This window comes from Ahaetulla prasina, chromosome 2 (assembly GCF_028640845.1).
Source record: "Ahaetulla prasina isolate Xishuangbanna chromosome 2, ASM2864084v1, whole genome shotgun sequence".
Taxonomy (NCBI): domain Eukaryota; kingdom Metazoa; phylum Chordata; class Lepidosauria; order Squamata; family Colubridae; genus Ahaetulla; species Ahaetulla prasina.
The window spans coordinates 186,197,790-186,225,188 of record NC_080540.1 but is presented as its reverse complement, the minus strand read 5'-3'; the positions used below and the strand labels follow the sequence as shown (position 1 = coordinate 186,225,188).

At 48.1% G+C, this 27,399-nt stretch overlaps 1 protein-coding gene across 1 annotated transcript in view; it reads left to right on the top strand.

Moving 5' to 3' along the window:
* The window catches only part of GABARAPL1 (GABA type A receptor associated protein like 1), a 133,037-nt gene extending 106,465 nt beyond the window's left edge, over positions 1-26,572 (top strand). Inside the window, exons 3-4 of the mRNA XM_058166812.1 lie at positions 20,488-20,606; positions 24,936-26,572. Of these exons, the coding sequence (XP_058022795.1) occupies positions 20,488-20,606; positions 24,936-25,001 (185 nt within the window). The 3' untranslated portion in view covers positions 25,002-26,572. The remainder of the gene's footprint in view (positions 1-20,487; positions 20,607-24,935) is intronic.
* Positions 26,573-27,399: the final 827 nt, after the last annotated feature.

The window sequence follows — 27,399 nt, the reverse complement described above, 5'->3', positions numbered from 1 at the left end:
GATGCAGTCGTACTAGGATTCTCCTGGCTAGACAATTGGGGACCGACCATCGGATAGAAAAGGGGTACCCTCAGATTTAGGATTAGCAAGGGGCCCTAATCCCCTCCACACCAGCAAGCAGAGACACCACCCATGCAGAGAACCATCCAAAAGAGCCCACCAGAACAACTGACAGCCACATATGACAAAACCCCAGAGACCGAACAGATCCTGAGGGAATATCAGGACCGCGCACAAGTATTCAGTGAGGCCGAGTGTGACGTCCTGCCTCCCCACCATAAGGCAGACTGCACCATCGAAATCAAACCTGGGACAAAACTACCCAAGCCCAAACTATACCATGAAGCCCCGGGAAATGCAAGAAATGCGCAAATACATAGACTAAAACCTAGCAATGGGGTTCATCAAGCCAACCAAGCCACAGGTCACAGCGCCAGTCCTCTTCAAGGCAAAAAAGATGGAACTATGAGATTGTGTATGGACTTTCGAGGAATAAATGTCATGTGTGTACACAACCTATACCCCCTCCCCCTCATGAAGGACATGGTATCTCACCTGGCCAAGGGAAAAGTCTTCACCAAACTAGACCTCAGAGAAGCATACTACCGAGTACACATCAGGGAGGGAGATGAGGGAAAACAGTGTTCAACTGCCCTCTAGAGAGCTTCCAATTCAATTTGATGCCGTTCAGACTGCAGGGAGCCCCAGCGGTGTTCATGCAATTAATAAACGAGGTGCTGCACGAGCATCTCTACAAGGGGGTACTGTCTACCCAGATGATATCCTCATTTACACTGAGACCATGGATGACCACATACCACTGGTCTGCCAGGTACTGGAAAAACTTCTGGCAGCCAACCTGTACGTCAAGCTATCAAAATGCGAATTCCACCATGCACGGCTAGACTACTTGGGTTATCAAGTGTCAAATGAGGGAATAGAGATGGATCCAGCCAAAGTGCAAGCCGTCCAGGCTGGCAACCTCCTCGCACCCGCAGACAGCTACAAAGCTTCCTAGGGTTTGCAAACTTCTACAGGTGTTCTGTCCTCCTTCACCTCCGTCCGAGTGATGGCTTAATTAGCCGGCACATCAGCTCTGGCAGCAGAATAGCCAGCGTATGCCAAGAGCTTCTGTTATCTTCCACGATGCTGGTGAGTCACCCAGGAACAAACTTCAGCTCTTAGTCAATCAGTGGATTTGCCTGTTACAAAGAGACACAGCAGCTCTCGCTGCCTTTTATATCCTGTGGGGTGTGGCTCCATGACTCAGCACTTCCTAGGCCTGCCCCACCCCTGCTTCTATTGTTCCCTCCTCTCCTGCCTACGAAACCTATGGTCCAACCAAGCCTGATTGCCATCAGCTGGGTCTGAAGGCGTGGCCTGGTGGGGGAAAGAGTCAGGGGACAGAGGCCTCGTTATTTCTTCCACCTGGCCTGCATCTGGCTCCTGGAGCTGAGCCAGGGAAGTCGGTGCTCCCGAGGTAAGTCCTGATGGCCCTTCCCCCTCACTGTCCAAGTCACTTTCTGGCAGCAGGCCCGGCTCCAAGTCACTTTCTGGCAGGAGGGCCAGCTCGGAGGGCGCAGACACAACACTAGGCAATTCATTCCCTCCTTCGTGAAGATTGCCAAATCCATGTCAGACCTCCTAAAGACAGGGAGCCCAGGAATGAAACCCTACCCAGGACAACCTTTACAGTGGGACCAAACCTGCCAAGAGGCATTTGAAACACTAAAAGAAATGTTTGCAAAGGAACTGGTTGTTGTGGTCCACCAGCAACCTGCGGCTGGCAACAGTTGGACAGTGATGAGGCTGAGGTAAGGCCAGGGCCATCGGGGAGTGAGGTGCGGACCCAGAACTTCCAGAGATTGATATTAGTGAGGCAGAGGATCAGGCGGAGCTTGTTCCTAATGCACACATGAGAAGAGCTGCCAGAAGGCAAGAACAACTCAAGCAAAAAGGAGAACTCGGGAGTAGGGCCAAGAGATGATTGGCCCCTCCCATAATGCTTAAAACAGACCAGAAACGGCATTTGGGCTTTGCCGGAAAACAACATTGGTAGCTTCGTCTTCTGCTTCGTCTACGTCTTGCATTTATTTTGTGACTTCTGAATGTTTGCCAAGAAAGGCCTTTGGCAGTTTGCCTAATTGGACCAAGGTTTGCGATAGGACTGAAGAGTTTGTGTTGGGAGGAATTTGTTTTAATGTGAATTGAACGACACTGGGAATGAAGTAATTCTCAGCTGTTCGAATAAAGTTTGTTTATTTTTCCACAGACTGAGTTTCCTACTACCTACTTGGGCCTGGGTCACAACACTGGTGCTGAAGCATCCTGACCCCGAACAATCATTCATTATCCAAGCAGACGCCAACAATGTGACAGTGAGAGCAGTGCTTTTCCAAAGAAACCTATAGCCCTGTGCCTGTACTCCCACAAGCTCACAGACACAGAGAGACGATGGGCCACATGAGAAAAGGAAGTTTTCATGGTGAGATGGGCACTACTAACCTGGTGACACCTGCTGGAAGGAGGCCAGAAACCATTCAAAGTCTGGACTGACCACAAAAAGCCCTTAGGACCCCATGAAAACTATCACTCAAACAAGTCTGTTGGGCTCAATACTTCAACCATTTCGACTTCATGCTAAAGCACATCCCAGGAGGGAAGAACTTTCTAGCTGATGCCCTCTCCCACATGCCCCAGTACAAATGCGAGTGGGAGCAGGTAGTGGATGCCGTCATTCTCCCTACTCAAGTAGCTGTTCAAGTGACCACCAGATGACAACACCATGACCGACAAGACCAATCAGCGAGTGACCTAACTGCAAAACTCAAAATCTTTTTTTTGAAAAAAGTTTTTTATTTTTTATTTTTCTTATACACATATTATAAATGTACATTTTCATAGATAATCATACATATTCTCTCTAAAGAAAGCACAAAAATAAAACTTTTTAATTACCTTTGGAGATGCTCTTCTACCCTTTCTTTCCCTTCGTTTTACAACAAACCTTCTTCTCTTTTTCTTCCCGCCTTCTCCTTTCCTACCTTCTTCCTTCTCCTCTCCTTCCTCATACCTACTTCCCTTTCCTCTCCCCCATTCCTCTTCTCTTTCCCTCCTTTCTCACCTTCTCTCCTACTCTTATCCCCTAACTTATCTTCCTCTCCTTCTCCTTCCTTCCATCCCTCTCTCTCCTTCACCTCCTCTATCTTACCTTCTATTCCTCTCTTCTTCTTTTTTTCTTTGTTGTATATTATTTCCCTTGTTTGGTATCCGAGCAACTCCAATCTTCTGATAATATATACTTTCTTTTCAATTTCTTTTCTATTTTACCCAAGCCATCATTTCATGATTGTACATTTATATCTATAATCTTCTCTTCTTCATCCCCATTTCCCCTTTTCCATTTATTTTGGCGATATCTGGGTTTCTATTTCTCCATTACCATTTTTCTCATTTATTTTCCATTTATTAACATTGTTTATCTATTTATTGTCTTTTATTTCTGTCTCTTTTCTAACCATACATAAAATCTTTCCCATGTCTTAAAATACACCGATTCCTCTTTATCTTTTATTCTTAAAGTTAATCTATTCATTTCCGCACAATCTAAGATCTTTTTTATTACTTCATCTTCTGATGGGATTCTCTCTAACTTCCAATTTTGCGCAAATACAAGTCTTACTGCTGTTATTACATGGATAATTAAATACACTTCTTCTTTGCTATATCATTCTGGCAAAATACCCAATAAGAAAATTTCTGGTTTTAATCCTATGGATTTGTGTAGCATTTCCTTTAACCATGTCTGTATTATAAACCAATATTTTTTGCTTCTATACATGTCCACCACATATGATAATATGGCCCCGGCAAATTTGAGCATTTCCAACATTTAGCTGATTTATCTTTAAACATTTTTGCTAGTCTTTCTGGTGGCATGTGCCATCTATAAAACATCTTGATACATCTTGACAAAAAGAGATGACCTCGCATGGAAGGGGACAAAACTCTACGTCCCAGAATCCCTACATACCCTAATCCTCCAGAGGAGCCACGATGCTAAACTGGCAGGCCACTTCGGGTTCCTAAAGACTTTACACTTAGCACGGAGGCAGTTCTGGTGGCCTGGCATAAAGAAAGACATGGACAGTTATGTGAAAAGTTGCACCATCTGTGCCACAATGAAGAAACGACCAGGAAAACCCCCCAGACTGCTGCAACTGGTAGCAGAACCAATGAGACCATGGGAGGAGATTGCAATGGACTTTATAGTGGAGTTGCCAAAAAGTAGGGGAAACATAGTGATCTGGACTGTAATAGACCTGTTTTTCAAACAGGCGCACTTCATACCCTGCAGTGGACTACCCTCAGCCCACCAGTTGGCCAAACTGTTCCTGAAGCACATTTACCACCTGCATGGAGTATCATGAAGAAATATCTCAGACAGAGGGGTCCAGTTCACCATTAAGTTGTGGAGGAAGTTCCTGCAGTCCATTGGGTCGTCCCAGGGCCTTAGGTCAGCCTTTCATCTGAGCACCAATGGGGGGGTAGAGAGACTGAATGCCATGGTAGAACATTACCTGAGGTGCTATGTGAACTATCAGCAGTCCAATTGGGTGGACCTCCTGTCTTTTGCTGAGGTCACATACAATAATACTGTTCACAGTGGCACAGGACCCCATTCAAGGTAGTAAGCTGCATGGACTTCGTCCCAATGCCTGAGTACCCAAGGAATCTGCCCTCCTCAGTCAGCTTGACCAAGTGGATGATGACGCTGAAAGCGACCTGGGAGAATGACAAGAAAGTATTAGCTAAAGTGGCCCAAACCTATAAGAAATAGGCAGACAAACACCGAGCTCCCCAATGGCCATTCCATTGGGGGAGAATGTTTACTTCTCCACAAAATATTTGAGGTTAAAGCTCCCTAGCAAGAAGCTGGGGCCAAAGTTTATGGGACCATTCCCCATAGTCAAGATTATTAACCCAGTCACAGTGCAATTGGAATTGCCCCGACTGGTAGGGAAAATACACCCGGTATTCCATAGTAGCCTCTTAAAACCCATGGTCAGATTGACCTTGAGGCTACTACCCCGGGAACCCCCAGACCCCATGGTCATAGGGGGCCAAACCCATTATGAGGTGCAGTGAATCCTTGATTCAAGGTGGCACAGGAGACAACTTCAATACTTAATCAAGGTGGAAGGGTTACCCCTTATTGGAGGCATCTTGGGTAAAGAGTTGAAACATCCAGTGTTGTGCCTCGCCCGCCCCCCTCTCTGCAGCCGGGCCCCTCCCATCTCCTGCTATCTCAGCCAGAGACTGATAGTGCAGACGAATGGCCTGGCATGCCTCCAGCCCCCAGTCCTGGCACCATGCCCGGACAGACTGAGCAAGACGAATGGCCTGGCATGCCTCCAGCCCCCAGTCCTGGCACCATGCCCGGACAGACTGAGCAAATAAACCTCCCCACACAGCGTGTGAGCATGATGAGCATGAAGCCAGTCACGAGCTAGAATTGCCGGCAACTGGGCAGGCAGACGAAGGGTGGACAGATCCACGCTTCCGGAGAATGGAGAGGCGATGTCAGCAAAAGGAAGGGAGGGGCAGGCCTGGATAAGTGCTGACTCATGGAGCCAAACCCCATGGCCTATATAAAGGATCTGTTTCTGGCATTCCTTGAGTCAAGCAAAGTCTAATCTGGTTGCTGAAGTCACACCTTGGATTCCTGCCTGCCCTGAGAACTCTGACAGGACTTTGGCAAAGCTGCAGAGGCTTCGTGTCCACGCTTGATACAGACTTTCCAGACCTGGCTGTCAGAGGAGGAGTGGGACACGACATCCAGGCTGATCTCCTTATAGCCAAATTTCATTCAGAAAATCCAAACAAGCCTGGGGGGTGGGCGCGTCCCTAAACTTTATACCTGTACTCAAATTGCTTTGCGCTGGTTGTCTTCTAGAAGTGAAGGGAGCCGAATGTCGACTTGCAAAGCTTTCCAGACCAGCTTTTAAGTTGCCATAAGTAGATGGGGGAGAATTGATGAAGCTGCTTGGCTGCCCCAACAGAAAATACATTCCATACATGCCTTGTTACAAATTGCATCCTTGGTTACCGGACTCAGTAGGAGGGGTGGGGTTTTTACAGCTCTCCAACTTTGTCCATTGGAGAATGTGATTTATGACATGCCCAGGGAGGAGGGTGGAAACAGGGTCATGGGGGTCCACAAATCACATGGGGATTAGAGTTGATTCCATTTGAGTAATTGCCGGAATGGTGCTCCTAATAAATGATTGGAATTCTTTTGAAACTTAGCTCGAGGCTCATGAATTAATTAGGGCATCTTTCAGAAATTTCACAGGTGCTATTTTTGGTCTGAATTGCTGCAACAGCTGTTGGCTGGGTGGTTGACCCTTGGTTCACCCGACATAGATAAACAATTGCCAAAAACATTTCTACCTAACCGCAGCTTGACATAGACAAACAATTGCCAAAAACATTTCTTCGCTAAGTCTTATATGCTTGAGGCCCCCCTACCAACAGTCTGAACAGGGACTGGGGGACTTGGGGTGGGGGATCGGAGTGTGTTGTGACTCAAGTTCCTGGACCCGAACTCCTGGACTCAGATGATTCAGAAAGTGAGGGAGAAGACCTGGCCAGCCCTGCTTCTCGTGAGCCCTTTCCCTCCCTGGCACCCACTCAAAGGGAGGAGGAGGGGCCGGCAAAGCCTGATTCCATGGAGCCTCCTTCTGATTTGGCAACGCCCCAAGAACAGTTTTGGAGCAAGATTACGAAAACGTGATCGGCGTGCGCAGCAGCGGAAGAGTTGGGACAAAGCCAAGTCATAATTGTCATGCAGTGACATCTGCAGAGACTATAAATAGGAGGCGGGACTTCCTGGTTTTTTGTCTTGGACAAAAAGGGTGTGTCCTGGCATGCAGGTGGCACACAGAACCATGCATTCGTGCACACCTTCCGCCAGCTAGGTAATATTCAGGTCTCGGCCGCACATGTGCGGAGGGCAGTGCGAGTGCAGCGGTGTGTGGGGCAAGCCCCCCCCCGTGGCCTCTTATGGCTTCAGGGAAGCATACTAAGCCAAACACAGGCATGGGGGTGGGATGGGGCGGCCCTCCCGCAGCCCATTTTGGCTCACAGGAGGCTGCAGGGAGGCCTACTAAATCCAAAATGGGCCCCAAATGGAGGTCATGTGCACATGCACAGGAGGCGGGGAGGATTAGGATGAAAAAATACCCGGGCAGTGCTGGGTCATCACCTAGTAAGTAAAAAAACCAGAATGAAAGAACAGAACAGAACAGAATTCAATTCTTTATTGGCCAAGTGTGATTGGATACACAAGGAATCTGTCTTAGGTATACAGTATATTCTTTCAGTATACATAAGGAGAATAAAATATATTCATCAAGAATAAAAAGATACAATACTTAGTGATAGTCAAGGTTACTAATAAGCTATCAAAACATATTAGGAAACAAAAACAATATAATTGAAAGATACAAGCAACATGGTTATAGTAATAAGTAGGGAGAGATAGTAAGGAAGAGAAGAGTTTGACATCGTGGACCCCCTGGACTCCTGCCTTGATGGTGGAAGACTCAGGCATTTGGAAGATGGGTGACTTGGAGCTGGGCGTCTTCGGGGGCGATGGGAGGAGCTCTGGAGGGGCTGCGCCTCAATGGAGATCTGGAGGGCCACCCGGGCTTCCGTCGGCCTCTTTGATCTCCCGGTGGCGGCGGCGGCCTGGTGTTCCTTCGTTGGGCGTTGGCGCCGGTGGAACCCCGGGACTGCTGGCAGGACTTGGCAACTGGTGTCCCTTCCTGGATGGTGGGGATTTCGGTGGCCTTCTTGCAGTGCCGATGGGGCTTTTCCGGCGGTGATGGCCGGGCGGAGGTGGCAGGCAGCGGCCTGCCCCGGTGCTTTGAGGCGGCGGATGGCCCGATAGGCCCAATGTGGTTGTGGCCTTGCCCTAGCGGGTGGCGTGGATACCTGGTGGTGCCTTGAGGAAGGCCCACGGGCCCAGCAGATACCCCTCCATTATTTAACATCTTTAAATAACATCTTTATCATCGTTCCTCCCCCCTTCTTCCATAGTCCACCCTGTTTGTATGGGGTGGTGAATTGACTGAGTGAATTGACTGAGTTAGCGGTTTGGTCATCTACCGCACAAGGATTACCACTAACTGTTTCCCATCAGGATAGACTGGTCGTGGTCATTTTATCATCTGCTTTATCATCTGCTATCATCCTGACCAGCCCAGGATGGGCCTTTTGCCGGACCTTCTCTGTGATGCGAACATTTACCGCGGCTGACCTACTTGCCCTGCGAGATGCCCCTCTCTTGCGGGTTTGGCCCTCCAGATTATCGAGGGCCCACCTTGAGGACGGGCTTTGGAGCCCCAAGAGATGGCATGTGAAAAATAGGAGGCTTAGGGGTTTTTTAATTAGTTGTTTTAATAGATTTTTTAAGGGGAGTTTTAGAGGGGATTTTAAGGGTTGGGAGGGAGGATTTGTGGTAGGGAGAGAACCCGTCGGGGAGGGATCCAGCCCCTGTGCTTGTTCGCGACATTATTACATCTGGTCTGAAGGCAGGGGGGGAGGGTTCTGTTCCAGGACTAGAGGCTCATTCAATCTGTACGGTAAGTGGGAGAGGCAGATATGGCGGAGGGGGGGGCCGTATCGAGAGTTGGGAGCACGTGCTCGATGTTTGAAGGTGATCACGTGCTCCGGCCCCTCAGTCCCTACCCATTCCTCGGGCGGCCATGATCCTCAGAGCTTGGATCTTCGATTGATGTTATGTAATGCCCGGTCCGTGGCTAATAAAGCTCCCCTGATTTGCGATCTTATTCAGGGGGAGTCCGCGGACTTTATGGGCATTACGGAGACCTGGTTGGGTCCAGAGGGGGGGGTTCCCCTTGTTGAGCTGTGCCCTCCAGGTTTCCGAGCATTTCATCAGCCGAGGGCCCAAGGTAGGGGTGGCGGGGTGGCGGTTGTCATTAAGGAAGATCTAGAGCCGAGGGAGGCCACTGTTCCTCAGATTGCCGGCTGTGAATCCCTCTATGTGAGGTGGGGCCATAGGAATCAGTTGGGCTTGTTGATCGCGTACCTGGCTCCTTGCTGCGTGACCACAGCCCTGCCCGAGCTGTTGGAGGTACTTGCCTCTGTGGCGGTTGAGACCCCCAGACTGATAGTCATGGGGGATTTCAACCTGCCATCAGCTGACTTGTTATCGACTACAGCTCGGGAGTTCCAGGCTTCTATGACGGCCTTGGACCTGATTCGGGTAAATGATGGCCCCACGCACATGGGGGGAGGCACGCTGGACCTGATTTATTTCTCTGGACAGTGGTTAAATGATCTGGAACTAGATGATTTAGTAACAGAACCGATGTCATGGTCCGATCATTTTCTCCTTCGCCTAGACTTCCGAACCGCCATCCACCATCACAGGGAGACGGAACCTATACAGTGGTTCCGTCCCAGGCGCTTGATGGACCCTGAGAGGTTCCTGACGGAGCTTGGGCCATTCCCTGAGGATCTGGCCCACGGCACGACTGAGGAACTAGTTGCGGCCTGGGAGCGGGCCGCGGCTGGGGCCTTGGACCATGTCGTGCCTTTGCGACCTCTGACCCAGCGCAGATCTCGTCTGGCCCTTGGTTCTCCGAGGGGCTGAGGGAGATGAAACACCGGAGAAGACGTCTAGAGAGCACCTGGAGGTCCAGTCGTTCCGAAGCTGATTGGACACTAGTTAGGTCCTATTCTAGGACCTACCTAGTGGCAATGAGGGAGGCGAGGCGCTCATACACCTCCACTCTCATTGCGTCGGCAGATAACCACCCGGCCGCCCTGTTTCGGGTGACCCGCTCCCTCCTTCATCAGGAGGTGCGGGATGACTCGTTGCAGGGACGTGCCGAGGAGTTTAGTGGTTATCTATACGATAAAATCGCTCAACTCCGGGATGGTCTGGACCGAAATTGGGATGATCCAAGCGAGGGAGAGGAGACACGTCTTGTTGAGTCTGTTTGGGATGAGTTTGACCCTGTGGCTCCCGAGGACGTGGACAGGTTGTTGGGGAAGCTTCACACCACTACATGTTTACTGGACCCGTGTCCTTCCTGGCTGGTACTGGCCACTCAGGAGGTGACACGAGGCTGGCTCCAGGGGACTATCAACGCTTCTTTGTTGGAAGGGGTTTTCCCTGCCGCCTTGAAAGAGGCGGTGGTGAGACCCCTCCTCAAGAAGCCCTCCCTGGACCCAGCTATTTTGGGTAATTATTGTCCAGTCTCCAACCTTCGCTTTGTTGCGAAGGTTGTAGAGAGTGCTGTGGCGCGACAGCTACCCCAATACCTGGATGAAGCCGTCTATCTAGACCCGTTCCAGTCCAGCTTCCGACCCGGGTACAGCACGGAGACAGCTTTGGTCGCATTGGTGGATGATCTCTGGAGGGCCAGGGACAGGGGTTATTCCTCTGCCCTGGTCCTATTAGACCTCTCAGCGGCTTTTGATACCATCGACCATGGTATCTTGCTGCGCCGATTGGGGGGATTGGGAGTGGGAGGCACCATGTATCGGTGGTTCTCCTCCTATCTCTCTGACCGGTCGCAGACAGTGTTGACAGGGGGGCAGAGGTCGACCGTGAGGGACCTCACTTGTGGGGTGCCGCAGGGGTCGATCCTCTCGCCCCTTCTGTTCAACATCTACATGAAGCTGTTGGGTGAGATCATCAATGGCTTTGGGGTGAGATACCAGCTGTACGCTAATGACACCCAGCTGTACTTCACCCCAGGCCACCCCAATGAAGCTGTTGAAGTGCTGTCCCGGTGTGTGGAAGCCGTACGGGTCTGGATGGGGAGAAACAGGCTCAAGCTTAATCCCTCCAAGACGGAGTGGCTGTGGATGCTGGCATCCCGATTCAGTCAGCTGCAGCTGCAGCCGCAGCTGACTGTTGGAGGCGAGTTACTGGCCCCAAAGGATAGGGTGCGCAACTTAGGTGTCCTCCTGGATGATCGGCTGTCGTTTGAAGATCATTTGACGGCCGTCTCCAGGAGGCCTTCCACCAGGTTCGCCTGGTTCGGCAGTTGCGCCCTTTCCTTGATCGGGATGCCTTGTGCACAGTCACTCATGCGCTCGTTACTTCTCGCTTGGATTATTGTAATGCTCTCTACATGGGGCTCCCCTTGAGGTGTACTCGGAGGCTTCAGTTAGTCCAGAATGCAGCTGCGCGGGTGATAGAGGGAGCTACGCGTAGCTCCCATATAACACCGCTCCTGCGCAGACTGCACTGGCTACCTGTAGCCTTTCGAGTGCACTTTAAGGTTTTGGTTACTACCTTTAAAGCGCTCCATGGCTTAGGGCCTGGGTACTTACGGGACTGCCTGCTGTTACCACATGCCTCCCACCGACCCGTACGCTCTCACAGAGAGGGACTTCTCAGGGTGCCGTCCGCCAAGCAATGTCGGCTGGCGGCCCCCAGGGGAAGGTCCTTCTGTGGGGCTCCACACTCTGGAACGAGCTTCCCCCGGGTTTACGCCAAATACCTGACCTTCGGACATTCCGTCGCGAACTGAAGACACATCTTTTTATTCGCGCGGGGCTGGCTTGAATTGAATTTTATTAATTTTAAATTTTTATTAATTAATTTTAAATGGGGTTTTTAGTTTACTGTATATTTTTACTTCTCAGGCTAATTTTAAAATAAGTTTTTTTAATTACATTTTAAATTGTACATTGTATTATCTGTTTTATTTTTGCCTGTACACCGCCCTGAGTCCTTCGGGAGAAGGGCGGTATAAAAATCAAATAAATAAATAAATAAATAAATAAATAAATAAGAAGAATAATAGTAATACAGTCTTAATAAATTATTTGACAGTGTTGTGGGAATTAGTTGTTAAGCAGAGTGATGGCATTCAGGAAAAAACTGTTCTTGTGTCTAGTTGTTTTGGTGTGCAGTGCCCTATAGCATCTTTTTGAGGGTAGACGTTGAAACAATTTATATCCAGGATGTGGGGGTCTGTAGATATTTTCACAGCCCTCTTTTTGACTCATGCAGTATACAGATCCTCAATGGAAGGCAGGCTGGTAGCAATTGTTTTTTCTGCAGTTCTAATTATCCGTTGAAGTCTATGTTTGTCTTGTTTGGTTCCAGAGCCAAACCAGACAGTTATGGAGGTGCAGATGACAGACTCAACAATTCTTCTGTAAAACTGAATCAGCAGTTCTTTGGGCAGTTTGAGCTTTCTGAGTTGCGCAGAAAGAACATTCTTTGCTGAGCTTTTTTGATGATGTTTTTGATGTTAGGTGTCCCTTTTAAGTCTTGAGATATGATAGAACCTAGAAACTTGAAGGATTCTACTCTTGATACTATGTTTAATATTGTAAGAGGTGGTAGTATAGGAGATTTTCTTCTAAAATCTACCACCATTTCTACAGTTTTGAGTGTATTTAGTTCAATATTGTTCTGGATGCACCACAAGGCTAGTTGTTCAACCTCCCGTCTGTATGCAAATTCATTGTTGTCTTGAATGAGATCTATCACTGTTGTATCATCTTCAAACTTCAGTATTTTAACAGAGGGATCTTTTGAGATGCATTTGAGATCATTGGTGTATAGAGAGAAGAGAAGTGGAGAGAGCACACAGCACCGGGGGGGCTCCTGTGCTAATTGTGCCGGTATTTGATGTGATTTTGTCTAGCTTCACCTTTAACTCTGTGTGTGTGGTGTGTGTGTGCATATGCGCGCATGCATGTGTACAAATTTTCAAATCAGCTTGATTCCTAGTGACTATCTGGAAAAGTCCCTGCATTTTCTTGGCAAGGTTTTTCAGAAGTGAATTGCCATTGCCTGCTTCCTAGGATTGAGATTAGCCTAAAGTTACCCAGCTGACTTCAATGGCTTTAATGGCTAAGCCATAATTAGAACTTAAAGACTCCTGGTTTCCTTACCACTACACCAATTTGCTTTAGCTAATTTTAAGAGAGAATAATTAAAATACTTTACATGGTACCAGAAAGACATCAGTGTTCTCATTATCTCATTTCAGTCAGAAAAGGCAATCAGACTAATTACTCCATGGAAGATTTCTGTGTGGGGGAAAATGATCTATCTGTCAGATCTACCCACTTCGGCTTGGTGCCTTGCCAGCATTCTGCCATCAATCGGGGAAGGGAGAGGGAGACAAATGGGCAATAAAGCTGTATACTTTTATTATAAGAAATTGGGAGGGGGTATTGGCAGTTGAGGAAGAACAGAACATTCTGGAATCCAGAAGTATAATTTCATCAACCCAAACACGTCAGCGCTTTCCCAAACATCTTGGATTGGATACACACAGATGGATCACACAGGCTAGGGGAAACCAGAAGTTTACTGTATTTTTTGGTGTATAAAACGCACCGGAGTATAAGACACACCTTAATTTTGGGGGAGGAAAATAAGAAAAGAATTCTGCCTGTTCCTAACAGCATCAGGTTCAGCGGCATTCTCACTTCCATTCAGATTTTGACAATGGGTAGCACAGATCTTTTTATCAGTTTAAAATAAATCCTATCACTCTATTTAACTGGAGTGGATAGGGTGTGGTGGGGGATGATTTTCATAGGGGCAGAAGAGGGATTTAGCACCAAAGGCTCCACTCTCGAGACGCCCCATATTCCTACCTAGCACTTCAGTCCTCCTGGACGCTGCCATCACATAAACATAGTGCTGGGCTTCCCAGAAAGCTCCCTGCGCCTTTGCTGCCTTGGTTGGACTCTGATTCTGGAAGCGGCCTGGGGAAGCGTGGAGGTCAGGACTTGCTTGGCAAAGTAGGCACTGCGCAGGGAGCAAAAGACAAGGCGCTGCCTCCCAAAAACACTGTTGCTGCAATCGCCGCCTGGAGCTCTCCGCTGCCTCCCCAGTTCAAAAAATGGAGTGTGCAGAGGCAAAGAAAAAGCATCACGTTTTCAGGCGGTTCCAGCAGAGATCGCAGCAACAGTTTTCGGATGGCAGCGCCTTGCCTTACACCTCCTGTGCAGCGCCCAGCAAGCCACCAGTTCCTTGAAGATGCAAGACCATTTTCATGAGGACACACGGCTCTGTGAATTGCATTGGGGAGGAAAGCGCAATGCATGGAAAAGGAGGAGGAGGGTGCGAATTGCTTCGGGCAGTTGGGGAGAAAAAAGAGTGTTGCCTCCATGCATTGCATTTTCCAGTGTTTTTTCCCTCAATTCTCCAAAGCAGTTTGCAGAAAAGAAGGAGGACAGCTCATGGCTTTGCAAATTTCTTTGCGCAATCAGGGAGGAAAAAGAGCATTGCATTTTCCAGCATTTTCCACCTCAATTCCCCGAAGCAATTTGCAGAGCCACGCACCCTACTCCTACTCCTTTTCCACAGTCTCACTTTCTCTTTCCTCCTGGCCAGATCTACCTCCCGGGTCAGGAGCAGAAGCCAACTGCCCTAAGCCTGGATGTTCTGTTTCCCTCCCCCAATACTCCCAACAAAGAGTCAGTCAAAGGCCTTCTCTTCTACTTTATTTACATAGATAAATGTCCTGGCCACGTCTACCCACGGGCCTGCCAAGTCTCTGGAGATAACGAGGAAATTATAAATAAGGCCAGAATTACTCACGAATATATTCTTCCCTCCATTGATACAGATTGCCCGCGCAAATTCATTACTTTGTCCAAGACAAAAAACCAGGAAGTCCCGCCTCCTATTTATAGTCTCTGCAGATGTCACTGCATGACCATCATTCCTTGGCTTTGTCCCAACGCTTCCTCTGCTGCGCGCGCCGGTCACGTCTGCACAGTCTTGCATCACTCCAAAACTGTTCTTGGGACGTTGCCAAATCAGAAGAAGGCTCGGTAGAATCAGCCTTGCAGGCCCCTCCTCCTCCCTTTGAGTGGGTGCCAGGGAGGGAGAGGGCCCAAGAGAAGCAGGGCTTGCCAGGTCTTCTCCCTCAATTCTGAATCATCCGAGTCCAGGAGTCCGGGTCCAGGAACCTGGGTCACAACACTATCCCTCACCGCAGGGCCCTTCCCCCGGGGCTGATGATCGGGATGCGGTCGGGCTGGGTTCTGCTCATGGAAGGCCTGCACCAGGTCGGGCATGAACGTCGGAGGCATCTACCCAGGAGAAATCAGTCCCGTATCCCTTCCACGCGATCAGATATTGGAAACGACCCTTTAGCCTGTGGGAGTCTCGTACGCTGTGGACTTCGTATTCCTCCGACCCATCCTCGGTGACAGTGACGGGTGCTGTTGGGCACCGAAGGGGACTCGGTGTGGCCTCAGGAACCAGAAGGGACCGGTGAAAGACGGGGTGGATCCACATGGATCGTGGCAGGGTCAGTCGGTAGGCTACCGGGTTGATGACTGCCTCGACAGGGAATCGGCCGATGAATCAGTGGTCCAACTTCTTTACCTGGCAGTTGGACGGGAGGTATTTGGTGGAGAGCCACACCCGGTCTCCAACCGCCAGCAGGGGCGTTGCCCGTCGGGAGCGGTCGGCGGACCGTTTGTAGTCCTCTGCCCGATCCAGCTGCTGACGTACCAACTGTTGGACCGCATGCAATTCCGTCAGGAAGGTCTGCGTTTCGGGAACAGGAGAGTTCGGTAGTGCCAGAGGGAAGAGCCGCGGATGGTACCCCACATTGGCAAAGAACGGGGTCATCTGAGTAGAGGTGTGCTGAGAGTTGTTAAAAGCAAACTCCGCCAGGGACAGGTAATCGGCCCAGTTTTCCTGTTACTGGTTGATGAAGCAATGGAGATACTGTTCCAGGATACCGATGACCTTCTCTGTACCCCCGTCGGTCTCCGGATGGTGCAATGACGACAGACACACCTGCACCTCCAACGCGGCCATTAGGCTCTTCCAGAAGCGAGCTGTGAACTGAACTCCGCGGTCCGAAACCACCCTGTCCGGTGTCATGGAGGCGGAAGATGTGCTGCAGAAAGAGACGGGCCGTTTTTGCAGCTGTGGGCAGTCCATGGCATGGGATGAAGTGTGCCATCTTGGTGAGCATGTCCACCAGCACCAGCACCATGGTGAACCCAGAGGACGGCGGCAGGTCCGTCAGGAAGTCCATGGAGATCGCCCCCCAGGGTCTGTTGGGTGTCGGCAAGGGCTGGAGGAGCCCGGGAGGGGCCCCCGTGACAGCCTTGGCTTGCCGGCATGGTACACAGGATGTCACGTAGGCATGTACATCATGCCGCACTCAGGGCCACCAAAAGGTCCGTGTCACCAGGTGAAGGGTCTTGAAGAACCCAAAATGTCCTTCTGCAGGGTTGTCGTGGCACTGGGTCATGACGAGGGCTCGGAGTGGTCCTGTGGGCACATATAATCGCCCCCGAAACTTGAGTAAGTCCTCCTCCAAGGTCCAATGAGATGCGGGGCCCACCTCCGCTCTCCTTTGCTGTGACCAGGCGTCCTGGCACTGAGCCTCTCACACCTGGGCGCGCAAGTTCACTGGTTCCCGTGCTGCAGCCAAGGCTTCTGCTGGCAGCACTGTCTGTGGAGGAAGGGGGTCCTTGGCGCAGAGGTACTCTGGCTTGCAGGACAGGGCATCCGCCCTCTGGTTGTGACCGCTGGGAATGTAGGTCATGCGGAAGTTGAACCGGGCAAAAAACAACGACCACCGGATCTGCCACTGGTTCAACTTCCGAGCTGTGGTGAGGTGTTCGAGATTCCAATCGTCCGTTCAGACCTCCACCTGATGTCGGGCCCCCTCCAGATGGTGTCGCCAAGCCTCGAATGCAGCCTTGATAGCCAGCAACTCTTTTTCCCAGATGGTGTAGTTGCACTAGGAAGGATTGAGTTTCCGGGAGTAGTAAGCGCAGGGAAAAAGTGTGCCGCCATTCGTCGGAGCCTGTAGCAGCACCGCTCCCAGAGCCACATTGGACGCGTCCATCTCCACCACAAAAGGCCGGAGCGGGTCGGGATGCCTCAGGACGGGTTCCGTGACGAAGGCTTTCTTGAGGGCTGTGAATGCTTCTTGCTGCGGGGGACCCCACCGGAACGCGACCTTCTTCCTGAGGAGCTGGGTAAGTGGAGCGATCAATGTGGCGAAGCCCGGGATGAAGGTCCAGTAGTAGTTGGCGAAGCCCAGCAGGTGCTGAACATCCTTCACCCGACGAGGGGCTTCCCAGCTACACAAAGCTTCTACTTTGCGTGGGTCCATGGCTATGCCCTCGGGCGAGATGATATGCCCGAGAAATTCTATGGAAGTCCGGAAGAAGACGCATTTCTCCAGCTTCGCATTGAGTTGTTGCTCCCGCAAGCATTGCAGAACCAGACCGACATGTCGAAAGTGGCTTTCCCTGGATCGGGAGTAAATCAGGATGTCCGCCAGGTAGATCACCACGAACCGACCCAACATGTCTCGGAACACGTCGTTCATGAAGTGCTGGAAAACGGCGGGAGCGTTGGTCAACCCAAATGGCATGACAGTGTATTCATAGTGTCCGTATCGGGTGCCGAATGCCGTCTTCCATTCGTCTCCTTCTCGCATCCGCACCAGGTTGTAGGCCCCCCCGGAGATCGAGCTTGGTGAAGATCGTGGCCTCCCGCAACCTCTCCAGCAGCTCCGGGATGAGCGGCAGGAGGTAGCGATTCCGCACCATAATGGCATTTAGCCGGCGGTAATCACAGCACAGGCGCAAGTCCCCTGTCTTCTTCTTCACGAAGAGGACTGGGGCCAAGAGAGGGGACTTTGAAGGCCGGATGAACCCTCGGGCCAGATTTTTGTCCAGGAAGTCCCTGAGGGCGGCCAACTCGGGCTCCGACATGGAATACTGGCGTCCCACAGGCAGTGGTGCGTTGAGCAGAAGGTCCACGGGGCAATCGTAGGGCTGATGCGGGGGTAGTCGGTCCGCCTCCTTCTCGCTGAACACGTCGGCGAAGTCCGTCAGCTCAGGAGGCAAGGTGAGGGCAGCGGTGGGGATGTTCTGGCCGGCACAGGTGTGGCGGATGTGGTCGACGCACTGCAGACTCGGGAAAGAGATGGCGTTCTGTGACCAGGCCACCTGAGGATCGTGGGTCCGAAGCCAGGCCAACCCAAGGACCAAGGGAAAATGAAGGTCCGCCGTGACATAAAACTGGATCGCCTCCTCATGGTCCCCAATAGCCAGGGGCAAAGGTTGGGTGGCAAATTTAATGGGGCCGGACACCAGTTCTCGTCCATCAATTGTCTCTACCCGCATCGGAGGGTCCACCGGAACCATGGGGACCGCAAACTGGGTCACAAAGGCCTGGTCCATAAGGTTTGTTGTGGCCCCTGAGTCCACCAGCGCATGCACCTGGAGCCTGTCCGACTGGTTCCCCAACCATATCCGTGTGTCCAGAATCAGATGCTGAGGGGGCCCAGAGTCTACTTCTGCAACGTCCAGTGGGGGCTTAGTACGTGCCCGACCTAGGATTTCCTCGAGGTCGGGCCTGCTTCGTTTCCCGATTGGTCACGCTGTGATTCGGGGACTGGCATGCGTGCCCCACTTCGCTTTCTGGGGCAAGAAGCGGCAAAGTGGCCGGGCTCCCCACAGTACAGGCACAATCCCCCTTGGCGACTCCGGTTCCGCTCCTGGGCTGTCAGGTGAGGTCTGGCCTCTCCCAACTCCATGGTCTCTTCCGCAGCGGTTACAAAACGTGGGGCGACCTGGGGTGCTGCTGGTGCAGGAAGTGGGGGTGCAGATGTTGACAGCGGGTCCCGGGGGCGCAACGGGACGGTCGCCGTTGCAGACGGGCGTTGAGGTGGAGACAAACGGGCACCAAGTTGTCGAGGGTCCGCGGCGCCTCCACCAGCTTGTCTTGCAGTTCCTCTGAGAGTCCCTCCTGGAACCAGTGCTGCACCACCAGCGCTGCATCATTCCAGTCAGAGTCCTGGCACAAATGACGAAATTCGGCGATGTCCTCCTGCAGGGGGCGTTTCCCTTGACGGAGTTCCTTAAGGCGTCTGGTTACCGTCAGCATCCGAACGGGGTCCTCGTACATGATGCGCAGATGCTGCCAAAAACGCTGTTGGTCCGCCAGCAGGGGGCTGTCCTGGAGCAAGAGGGGTGTGGCCCATCGGGCAGCCGAGCCAGAAAAAAGGTTAATCACAAAGGCCACCTTAGCCCGGTCGTCTGGGAAATCCTCTGGCCGCATAGCCATGTAGAGCTGGCACTGTCCCAAGAAGGTCGGGAACATCTCAGGCTGCCCAGAAAACTTATCCGGCATGGTTGTCAGGCACTTGCGACGAGGAGGAGGAGTGGGAGGACAGGGGGTGGGCTGCAGGCACATTCCCGCCAGCAAGTTGGCCTGCCAAGTCAGCCACTTGCTGCCTGAGCTGTTGATTAGCTGCTTGTAGCTGCTGTAACTGCTGCTGTACCTGCTGCTGGTCCATCTTTGTGGAAGATGGTTTAGTCGGGGTCTTGGACAAAATGTTCTGTTTCCCTCCCCCAATACTCCCAACAAAGAGTCAGTCAAAGGCCTTCTCTTCTACTTTATTTACATAGATAAATGTCCTGGCCACGTCTACCCAAGGGCCTGCCAAGTTTCTGGAGATAATGAGGAAATTATAGATAAGGCCAGAATTACTCACGAATATATTCTTCCCTCCATTGATACAGTTTGCCCGTGCAAATTCATTGCTTTGTCCAAGACAAAAAACCAGGAAGTCCCGCCTCCTATTTATAGTCTCTGCAGATGTCACTGCATGACCATCATTCCTTGGCTTTATCCCAACGCTTCCTCTGCTGCGCGCGCCGGGCACGTCTGCGCAGTCTTGCATCACTCCAAAACTGTTCTTGGGGCGTTGCCAAATTAGAAGAAGGCTCGGTAGAATCAGGCCTTGCCGGCCCCTCCTCCTCCCTTTGAGTGGGTGCCCGGGAGGGAGAGGGCCCAAGAGAATCAAGGCTTGCCAGGTCTTCTCCCTCACTTTCTGAATCATCCGAGTCCAGGAGTCCGGGTCCAGGAACCTGGGTCACAACACTGGATCATCTGGAGAAGGGGCAGGCCGGGTGGCGAGCCACCTAGCCTTACAACTCTTGTGAAGAAGCACCCACTTCGCAAAAGCATTGCCTCCATGCATCGCGTTTTCCTCCCCGATGCAATTTGCAGAGCTGCGCGTCCTTATGAAAATGCAACAGCGGGGGTTTTAGGCCACATCCAAGCAGCACCCTAATGTGAGGATCCCTGCCACCTGAAACCACTGGAAAATGCGACGCACAGAGGCTGAAACCTCCAAAGCGGGGGGGGGGCGGGTGGATGGGGCTACATTCGGCGTATAAGACGCACCCAGATTTTCACCCTCTTTTGGGGGGTAAAAAGGTGCATCTTATACACCGAAAAATACGGCAATTCTCTTATTGGTGCATGGGAATTTTAAGATTCCGTTTGACTTTACTGCAATCAGTATCTCTTAGTAAAAGTGCCTTTTCGGATCAACCAAATGGAGTTGGGAGTTATCTGTTGTATATCTGATGCATTTTTTCTTTACTATTTCTTATGTCTTCTATCTTTTCTAGTGGGTCAATTCTATTTCTTGATTCGAAAGCGAATCCACTTGAGGCCAGAAGATGCCTTGTTCTTCTTTGTCAACAACACTATTCCTCCTACCAGTGCTACTATGGGTCAGCTGTATGAGGTAAACACTAGCATTTCTTCTATTTTAATGGTGGAAATGATGGAATAGTGCATAGTAAATAACATAGCTTTGTTTATTTAGTACAGTGCTTTTGCTTTCTATATGAAACTTAATTCTACTTGCCCATTGCTCCATTATATTTCAAAGCTTAATTTCTGAACCTTTTTTGTTTTTTTCTGAGGGACTTTCAAGCACCTATTGCAAAGAGACTTATTCAGTCTGAAATCTACAGATGCATGGCTTTTTATTTATTGTTATGTGCTCCTGACTCTGTTCTGAGTGCTTCCCTTTCACCCAGGATGCCAGCACTTGCAAGCTTACCACCTCTTGTACTCCCGCCCAGGGGCATGGCCAAGGTGGCAGGGCAGCCCCACGAGTCAGGTCTAAGCCAAGCACACAAACCAATGCCATCCATGGCTTGGGTTTGCTGCTCGCTCACATGCACCAGCCTTATTGTTTGGGGGCAGGAATGAAGCCTTCAACCAGACATGTCAAACACAAGTTCCAGATTTGGCCCTTAGGGCCACCCCAGAGACTGAGGGAGTAGCCGTTGTTGCCACAGCCAAACCCACCCAGATGCCCACCAGAGTGCTTACAGGAGGCAGTCAGCATTCAGGGCTGATAGTGTCTGGCAGCAGCCCACTGGCTGAGGGGCTCCACAACACATACAGTGCAGGTGCATCTGGGTGCTGCAACCACCAGGCTGGCCCTTAAAACAGTAGGCAGAGGCATGGGAAAAAGCACATGATCCAGCTTGTTGGAAGTGCCTGCATGCCCGGTCCCACTGTCTGTCTTTGCTTGACTGTGGCTGCCACGACTGGGATGGGGCAGGCGGGCAGGCAGCCACCCAGCACATCTGACAGGCTGGGTCATGTGCCTCCCTCCTGTGCCTCTTTCTTCGCCTGTTTCAGTGCCACCACCACGAAGTGAGGGGAAGCAGGTAGCAGGGCAGGGGCGGAGCCATCCAACTTTGTATTCTAACTCCGCTGCACATGCAGGACAAGTCTTCTGTCCGCTGCTCCATTCATGAAGACCCTGGCGAATGGGAAAGTGGGGAGCCCCCATCCCCAAGAGGCAGCTTGGAGTCAGCAGCACAGGTGGGTCTAAGCCCTGTGACAACTGGCTGACGCTCCAAGCAGCAGGCAGAGGCATACGATCCAACCTGCCAGATGCACCAGACAGCCACGTGACCTACCAGATGTGCTGGGCTGCTGTGCAGCCACCTGCTCTGTCACAGCCACAGCGGCCACAGACAAAGACAAATAGTGATGAGGCAGCCCAACCTGTTACCGCCATGCCCAGCACAGTGCAGGTGGGCTTGGACCCACCTGCACTGCGCGGGCTGCAGAGTTCCAGCTGCCTCTTGGGGACGAGGGCTCCCTGCCTTTCCCATTTGCTGGGGCCTTTGCAAATGGGGCAGGCATGGAGGTGGGCAACAGGCTTGCTGGAGGACGAGGTTTGATGGTAGGAGCCGAGTGTGCAGAGGCCTCAGAGTGTGCTTATGTTTACAATCTGTCCTTTAGAGTTCCAATGCCCTTCGTAATGCCCCTAACTTTTGTGTTCACACTTGTGTTGGCCAATCTGAAGGCAAACTCCCAATTTCTTTTACTCCTTCAATGACTGCATATCATCCACATCTTCCCTAGCTTTACTCTGCAGGTCCACTATAGAGGCATAGACATGTTCTATTTCTTGCTTTTTTCACTTTGCTCTTATAAAAAAATCAGATGGGTTGATCCCTCCTCCAGTAATTAATATTAGATCAAGTTGATCCATAAGAATTGTCTCAAATTTCAACAACCTTATATCTGTCATCCATTCTGAGGCTTGGTTTGATAGTAACGCCCTAACCTGATGGTCACTATTAGTGTCATCCCCCACCAAGGTTACACCTTGGCCATTCTTGGATGACATAATCTAAATAGTTAGACAAGTAGGCTGTTGGCTTTTGTTGTCGCACCCATTTCTGAATTAATATTCCAATGGCATGCCCCTCATGTATCTCTACCCAGGGGTGAAATGGTTTCTTCAATGAGGGTAGAGACTAAAGCTTTCTTTAATTACTCGAAATCCTTTCTTTCTGCTAGAGTTCATTCTAATCTCTCAGGTTGATTTTGGAAGAGTTTTTCATATAACTTTTTAGTTTTGCTAGAATATTATGATACTTTAAGGTACTTGTCATCACCTTTAAAACGCTCCATGGCCTAGGGCCGGGATATTTACGGGACCGCCTACTGCCACCATTAGCCTCTCACCGACCAGTGTGCTCTCGCAGAGAGGGCCTCCTCCGGATACCGTCAGCTAAACAATGTCGGCTGGCGACCTCTAGGGGGAGGGCCTTCTCTGTGGGGGCCCCTACCCTCTGGAACGAGCTCCCTCTGGGGCTTTGTCAACTCCCCGATCTCAAGTCCTTCCGCCGCGAGCTGAAGACGTTGCTGTTTCGAAGAGCAGGACTAGCTTGAATGTAGTTTTAAATTGGGATTTTTAAAAAAGGGGTTTAAATGAGGTTTTAAATTTGTATTTAAAAGTTAGAGCATCAATTGAATTTAACTATATATTCTTTTAGCTGTTTTTTATCTATTATATGTTTTCTGTTGTTTTTTGACTGTGAACCGCCCTGAGTCCTTTGGGAGATGGGCGGTATACAAATATTAATAATAATAATAATAATAATAATAATAATAATAATAATAATAATAATAATAATAATAATAATAATAATAATAATAATATTATACATAATCTACAATAGCCTGTCATCCCCAAGAATCTCCTTAAGGCCCCTTTTGTTGTTGGTAATTGTAAATTTATTATATCTTCACACCTTATGCTATCTATTTTCCTTTTCCCTTCAACTATAATATGTCCTACATATTGTACCTCCTTTTCTACCAATTGAGCTTTATTTTTAGACACCCTCAATCCTTTTTCTGCCAAAAAGTTTAGTAACTATACTGTAGCTTCCTGTACTCTATTATTATTTTCTCCTGTCAATAGCAAATCATCTACATATTGAATAAATGTCACATGTGGAGGTTTCTGATATTCCTCCAAAATCTGTTCCAGAAGTTGTCCAAATAAATTGGGTGATTCAGTATACCCTTGGGGTATTGCCAACCACCTGAATTGTTGTTTTCTACCCAAGTCTGGATCTTCACATTCAAAGGCAAAGATGTCTCAGCTTCCTGGGTTCAAAGGACAGGATGAAAAGGCATCCTTCAAGTCCAGTACAGTATACCATTTATCCTGGGAAGGTATTCTACCCAAGATGGTATAGGAATTGGGAACCACAGTAAACTTAGGCACCACTATGTCATTGATTTTTCTCAAGTCCTGCATCTAGAATTAAGAGAAGTTCCTATTTGTGAGAACAATCAGTTCTCACTTGCCTGCAGAAGTTGTGGATGTCTGGTTGTCTCTCTTTTAAGTCACTAATAAATCCAATCTGCTTTAGCAATCATGGTTAATCAGATACTGCCACTACTGGGATTTTAAGGAACAAAGTTTCAATGTGACACAAGTGTAAAAAAAGAACGCATTAGAACAGTGGTAGTCAACCTGGTCCCTACCGCCCACTAGTGGGTGTTCCAGCTTTCATGGTGTGAGGTAGGAGTTTTGTCCAATACTGAAGCACTTTCCTTTTTTTAATTTAATTGACTTTTTTTAAAAAATTCATAGCATTATTTAAAAACATTTTCATTAGGTTTTCATAAAATTCCCCGTGACAATTTAAATTTCTGAAAATATACTATTTGTATCGCCCGCACATAAGTTTAGTTCACGTTACGTAAGTGAAACTAAATGGCGCTATAGTGCGACTGCAAACAAAAGAGCCTCATCCCAGAATAGCTCGCGCATCTCCCCCCACACCATCCAGCTGTAACAGGCAAGCAGAGCTGGTAGTCAGTGCCCCCACCAACCCAATCCACAATGCGCGATAGGCATGCGCAGACAACGATACATGGCGCATTACTGTGGAACTGGTGGGCAGTTAGAAAATTTTACTGCTAACAGAGATAAAAAAGTGGGCGGTAGGTATAAAAAGGTTGACTACCCCTGCATTAGAACATTAAAATAAAAGTTTCCTCTTTTTTAGCCTTTGTTTCTAGTTGGAAATTTTCCTTATGGATATTTTCCTTATAGCTGCTTCACTATAAAGCACTATTTATAGCACTGTTCCTGCTTTACCTTTCTTTAAAAAATAAAATTCTTTTTAAAAGAACATTTTAAATTATTATAAGCTGTTACATGCTAAATATGTCATGCTGTCTATATATTGAGCTGATTATGACCCCTATTTCTCCCTACCCCCTTTTTATCTTTTAATAGGATAATCATGAGGAAGATTGTTTTCTCTATGTGGCTTACAGTGATGAAAGTGTTTATGGCCAGTGATTCTATGCATTACTAGCCTTACAGATGGATTGGACTGAAAGAGTTATTATGGAAGGAATGTCCAATGAAAGCAGGAAACAGGAGAAAAAGCTGGACAACAAACCATGTATTCCATGTCATCGTTTCTTGCACCTTTTAATAAATTAGTATTTTGTTCAATCATAAGAAAAGTGCAAGTGTTTTAAAACTATCTGATGATTGGTGCTTTGTCATATTCCATCAACATGCATTCTCATAACTGACATGTCAATAAGTTTACTATGTAAGGAAAAGACAGGAGTGGGCAAGAAATTCCTTAGCAATATAATCCATTCTTTTCCATGCCAAGTCAGTTAAAAGATTTAATAGCAAGTTATTCAACCTCAATTGGCCTTTTCTTCAACACCCCACAATTAATGTTCTTTATTTTAATATATTTCTTTTCCTGACCTGTTTACCCATCAAATGCATGAAAGAGGCATAACATCAATTATTGTTTTCTAACATCATTATAATCATTACAATCCCTTGTCCTTAATTCAGTTAGTATTGCACTAGTAGTCTGGTTAACAATCATGTTAATGCTTCTTGTTATCAAGAAAGTTGTGCATAAATAGTAGTTACCTAGTTCGTTCAATTGAACTTCAACAAGTATACAACACATTATTACTCAATATAATCAGAATTTGGACCTTGGTATTCAATACTTAACAGTTTCACTGAATGCATGAATGTTCTGTGATGTTCTGTGTCCTTGCTTTGTTAGTAAAGGCTATTCCCGTCTAGGTTGCCGTTAACAGCAGCTGAAACCTGCATTTGAAATTATGAAATCCCCTGAAGTCAACTTTTACCCACAGCCTTGCTGAAATATATATTCTGCAATTTCTTATGAAATAATCCTTTTTATGATAACAATCCTCCATAAACTTCTCTACTTCTGCTTAATAATAATCTTTAAATATCTGAGAAAGATTTTACCCAACTAAGCAAAGCAGTTTCCAAAACAATAGTTGTATTGCCTGTATGCTGCAATGGCAAGTAAAAATAAAAATTAGGATATTTTATACTATGCTTCTTAGTTTTAGGGTAACTTGGAGAATATTAAAAGTTTATATTTGTGTGTAAAATAGAAATTTACTCATTCTTAACTTCTGTTTCTCCTACTTCAAACTGTCATTCTAATTTTTGAAATAGCAAAGGAATCCATGAAATGGATTAAAGAGATAATAAAGTGCTGTTTTAGGAGTGTGGCAAAGCTGAGAGAACTTTTAGGATGAAAACTGCTAGAAGGAATTACTGGAATATGCTACCCAATAGCTGGACAATGACGACTAAGCTTTCTTTGTTTTGTTTGGAATAAAATAAAACTGGATACCACTTTTATAATTAATTCTGTTCTAATGCTGAACAGCAAAAACTGTTTGCTCATTATCTTTATCATTAAGGGAATGTTTAGGAGTCACATTGTGAATCATGTCCAAAATTTGTCATATGAGCTAAATCATAATACATAAAATGCTAATTGTATATGGACATTCCCTATGCTGCTGTTAATCATTAAAGGATGTTAATAAAATTTCAGTTTACTCATTTGATACATGTAAATTACTGTGTTTATAATTTTTAACTGCTTTGTGCCATTTTTCGTCATTGTTTGCTTCAGCTTATAAAATATATAATGTATATTCTTTTTCTGTTGTGAACAAAGACAGCTTTAGATTTTTGTAAGAGTTTTGTTAGTCAAATAAATACACAATTGAAAATCTGAAATGGAAGTCTGAAATGATGTTTAATAATTCAGCTAACTTGGGCTACAACTATTTACACATTAAGTACATTAAAGAACACTGCACAATTTTTGTATATTTTTTCCTAAAACTGTTAGATTTGGACCATCAGCACAGATGATTGATTGATTGATTGATTGATTCAATTTATATAGCTACCCATCTTACCATAGCAACTCTGAGCAGCTAACAATATATAAAACAGCATACAAAATGACAACAAAAACCAATCAATAGTTAAAAGTCTATAACAATAACTAAGGTAAAATCCAATTTAATAAACTAAGAAAATCTTGTCAACTCCAATTAACCTTCTGAGCAGGATGTATTCTCAGGAATACATCCAAATCTTCAAAACTTCAAAAAGAGGGTATGGTCAGGACCAATTAAACTCAGTGTATATGTTCCAAAGGATAGGGACTACAATAGAAAAGTCCCTTTTTCTGGTTTCCACAAGATATACCGTATATACTCGAGTATAAGCCGAGTTTTTCAGCACATTTTTTGTGCTGAAAAACGTCCCCTCGGCTTATACTCGGGTCTATACGGCTTATACTCGAGTTTGTTTTTTTTTTAAGCCCCTCGGCTTATACTCGAGTATATACGGCTTATACTCGAGTTGTTTTTTTTTC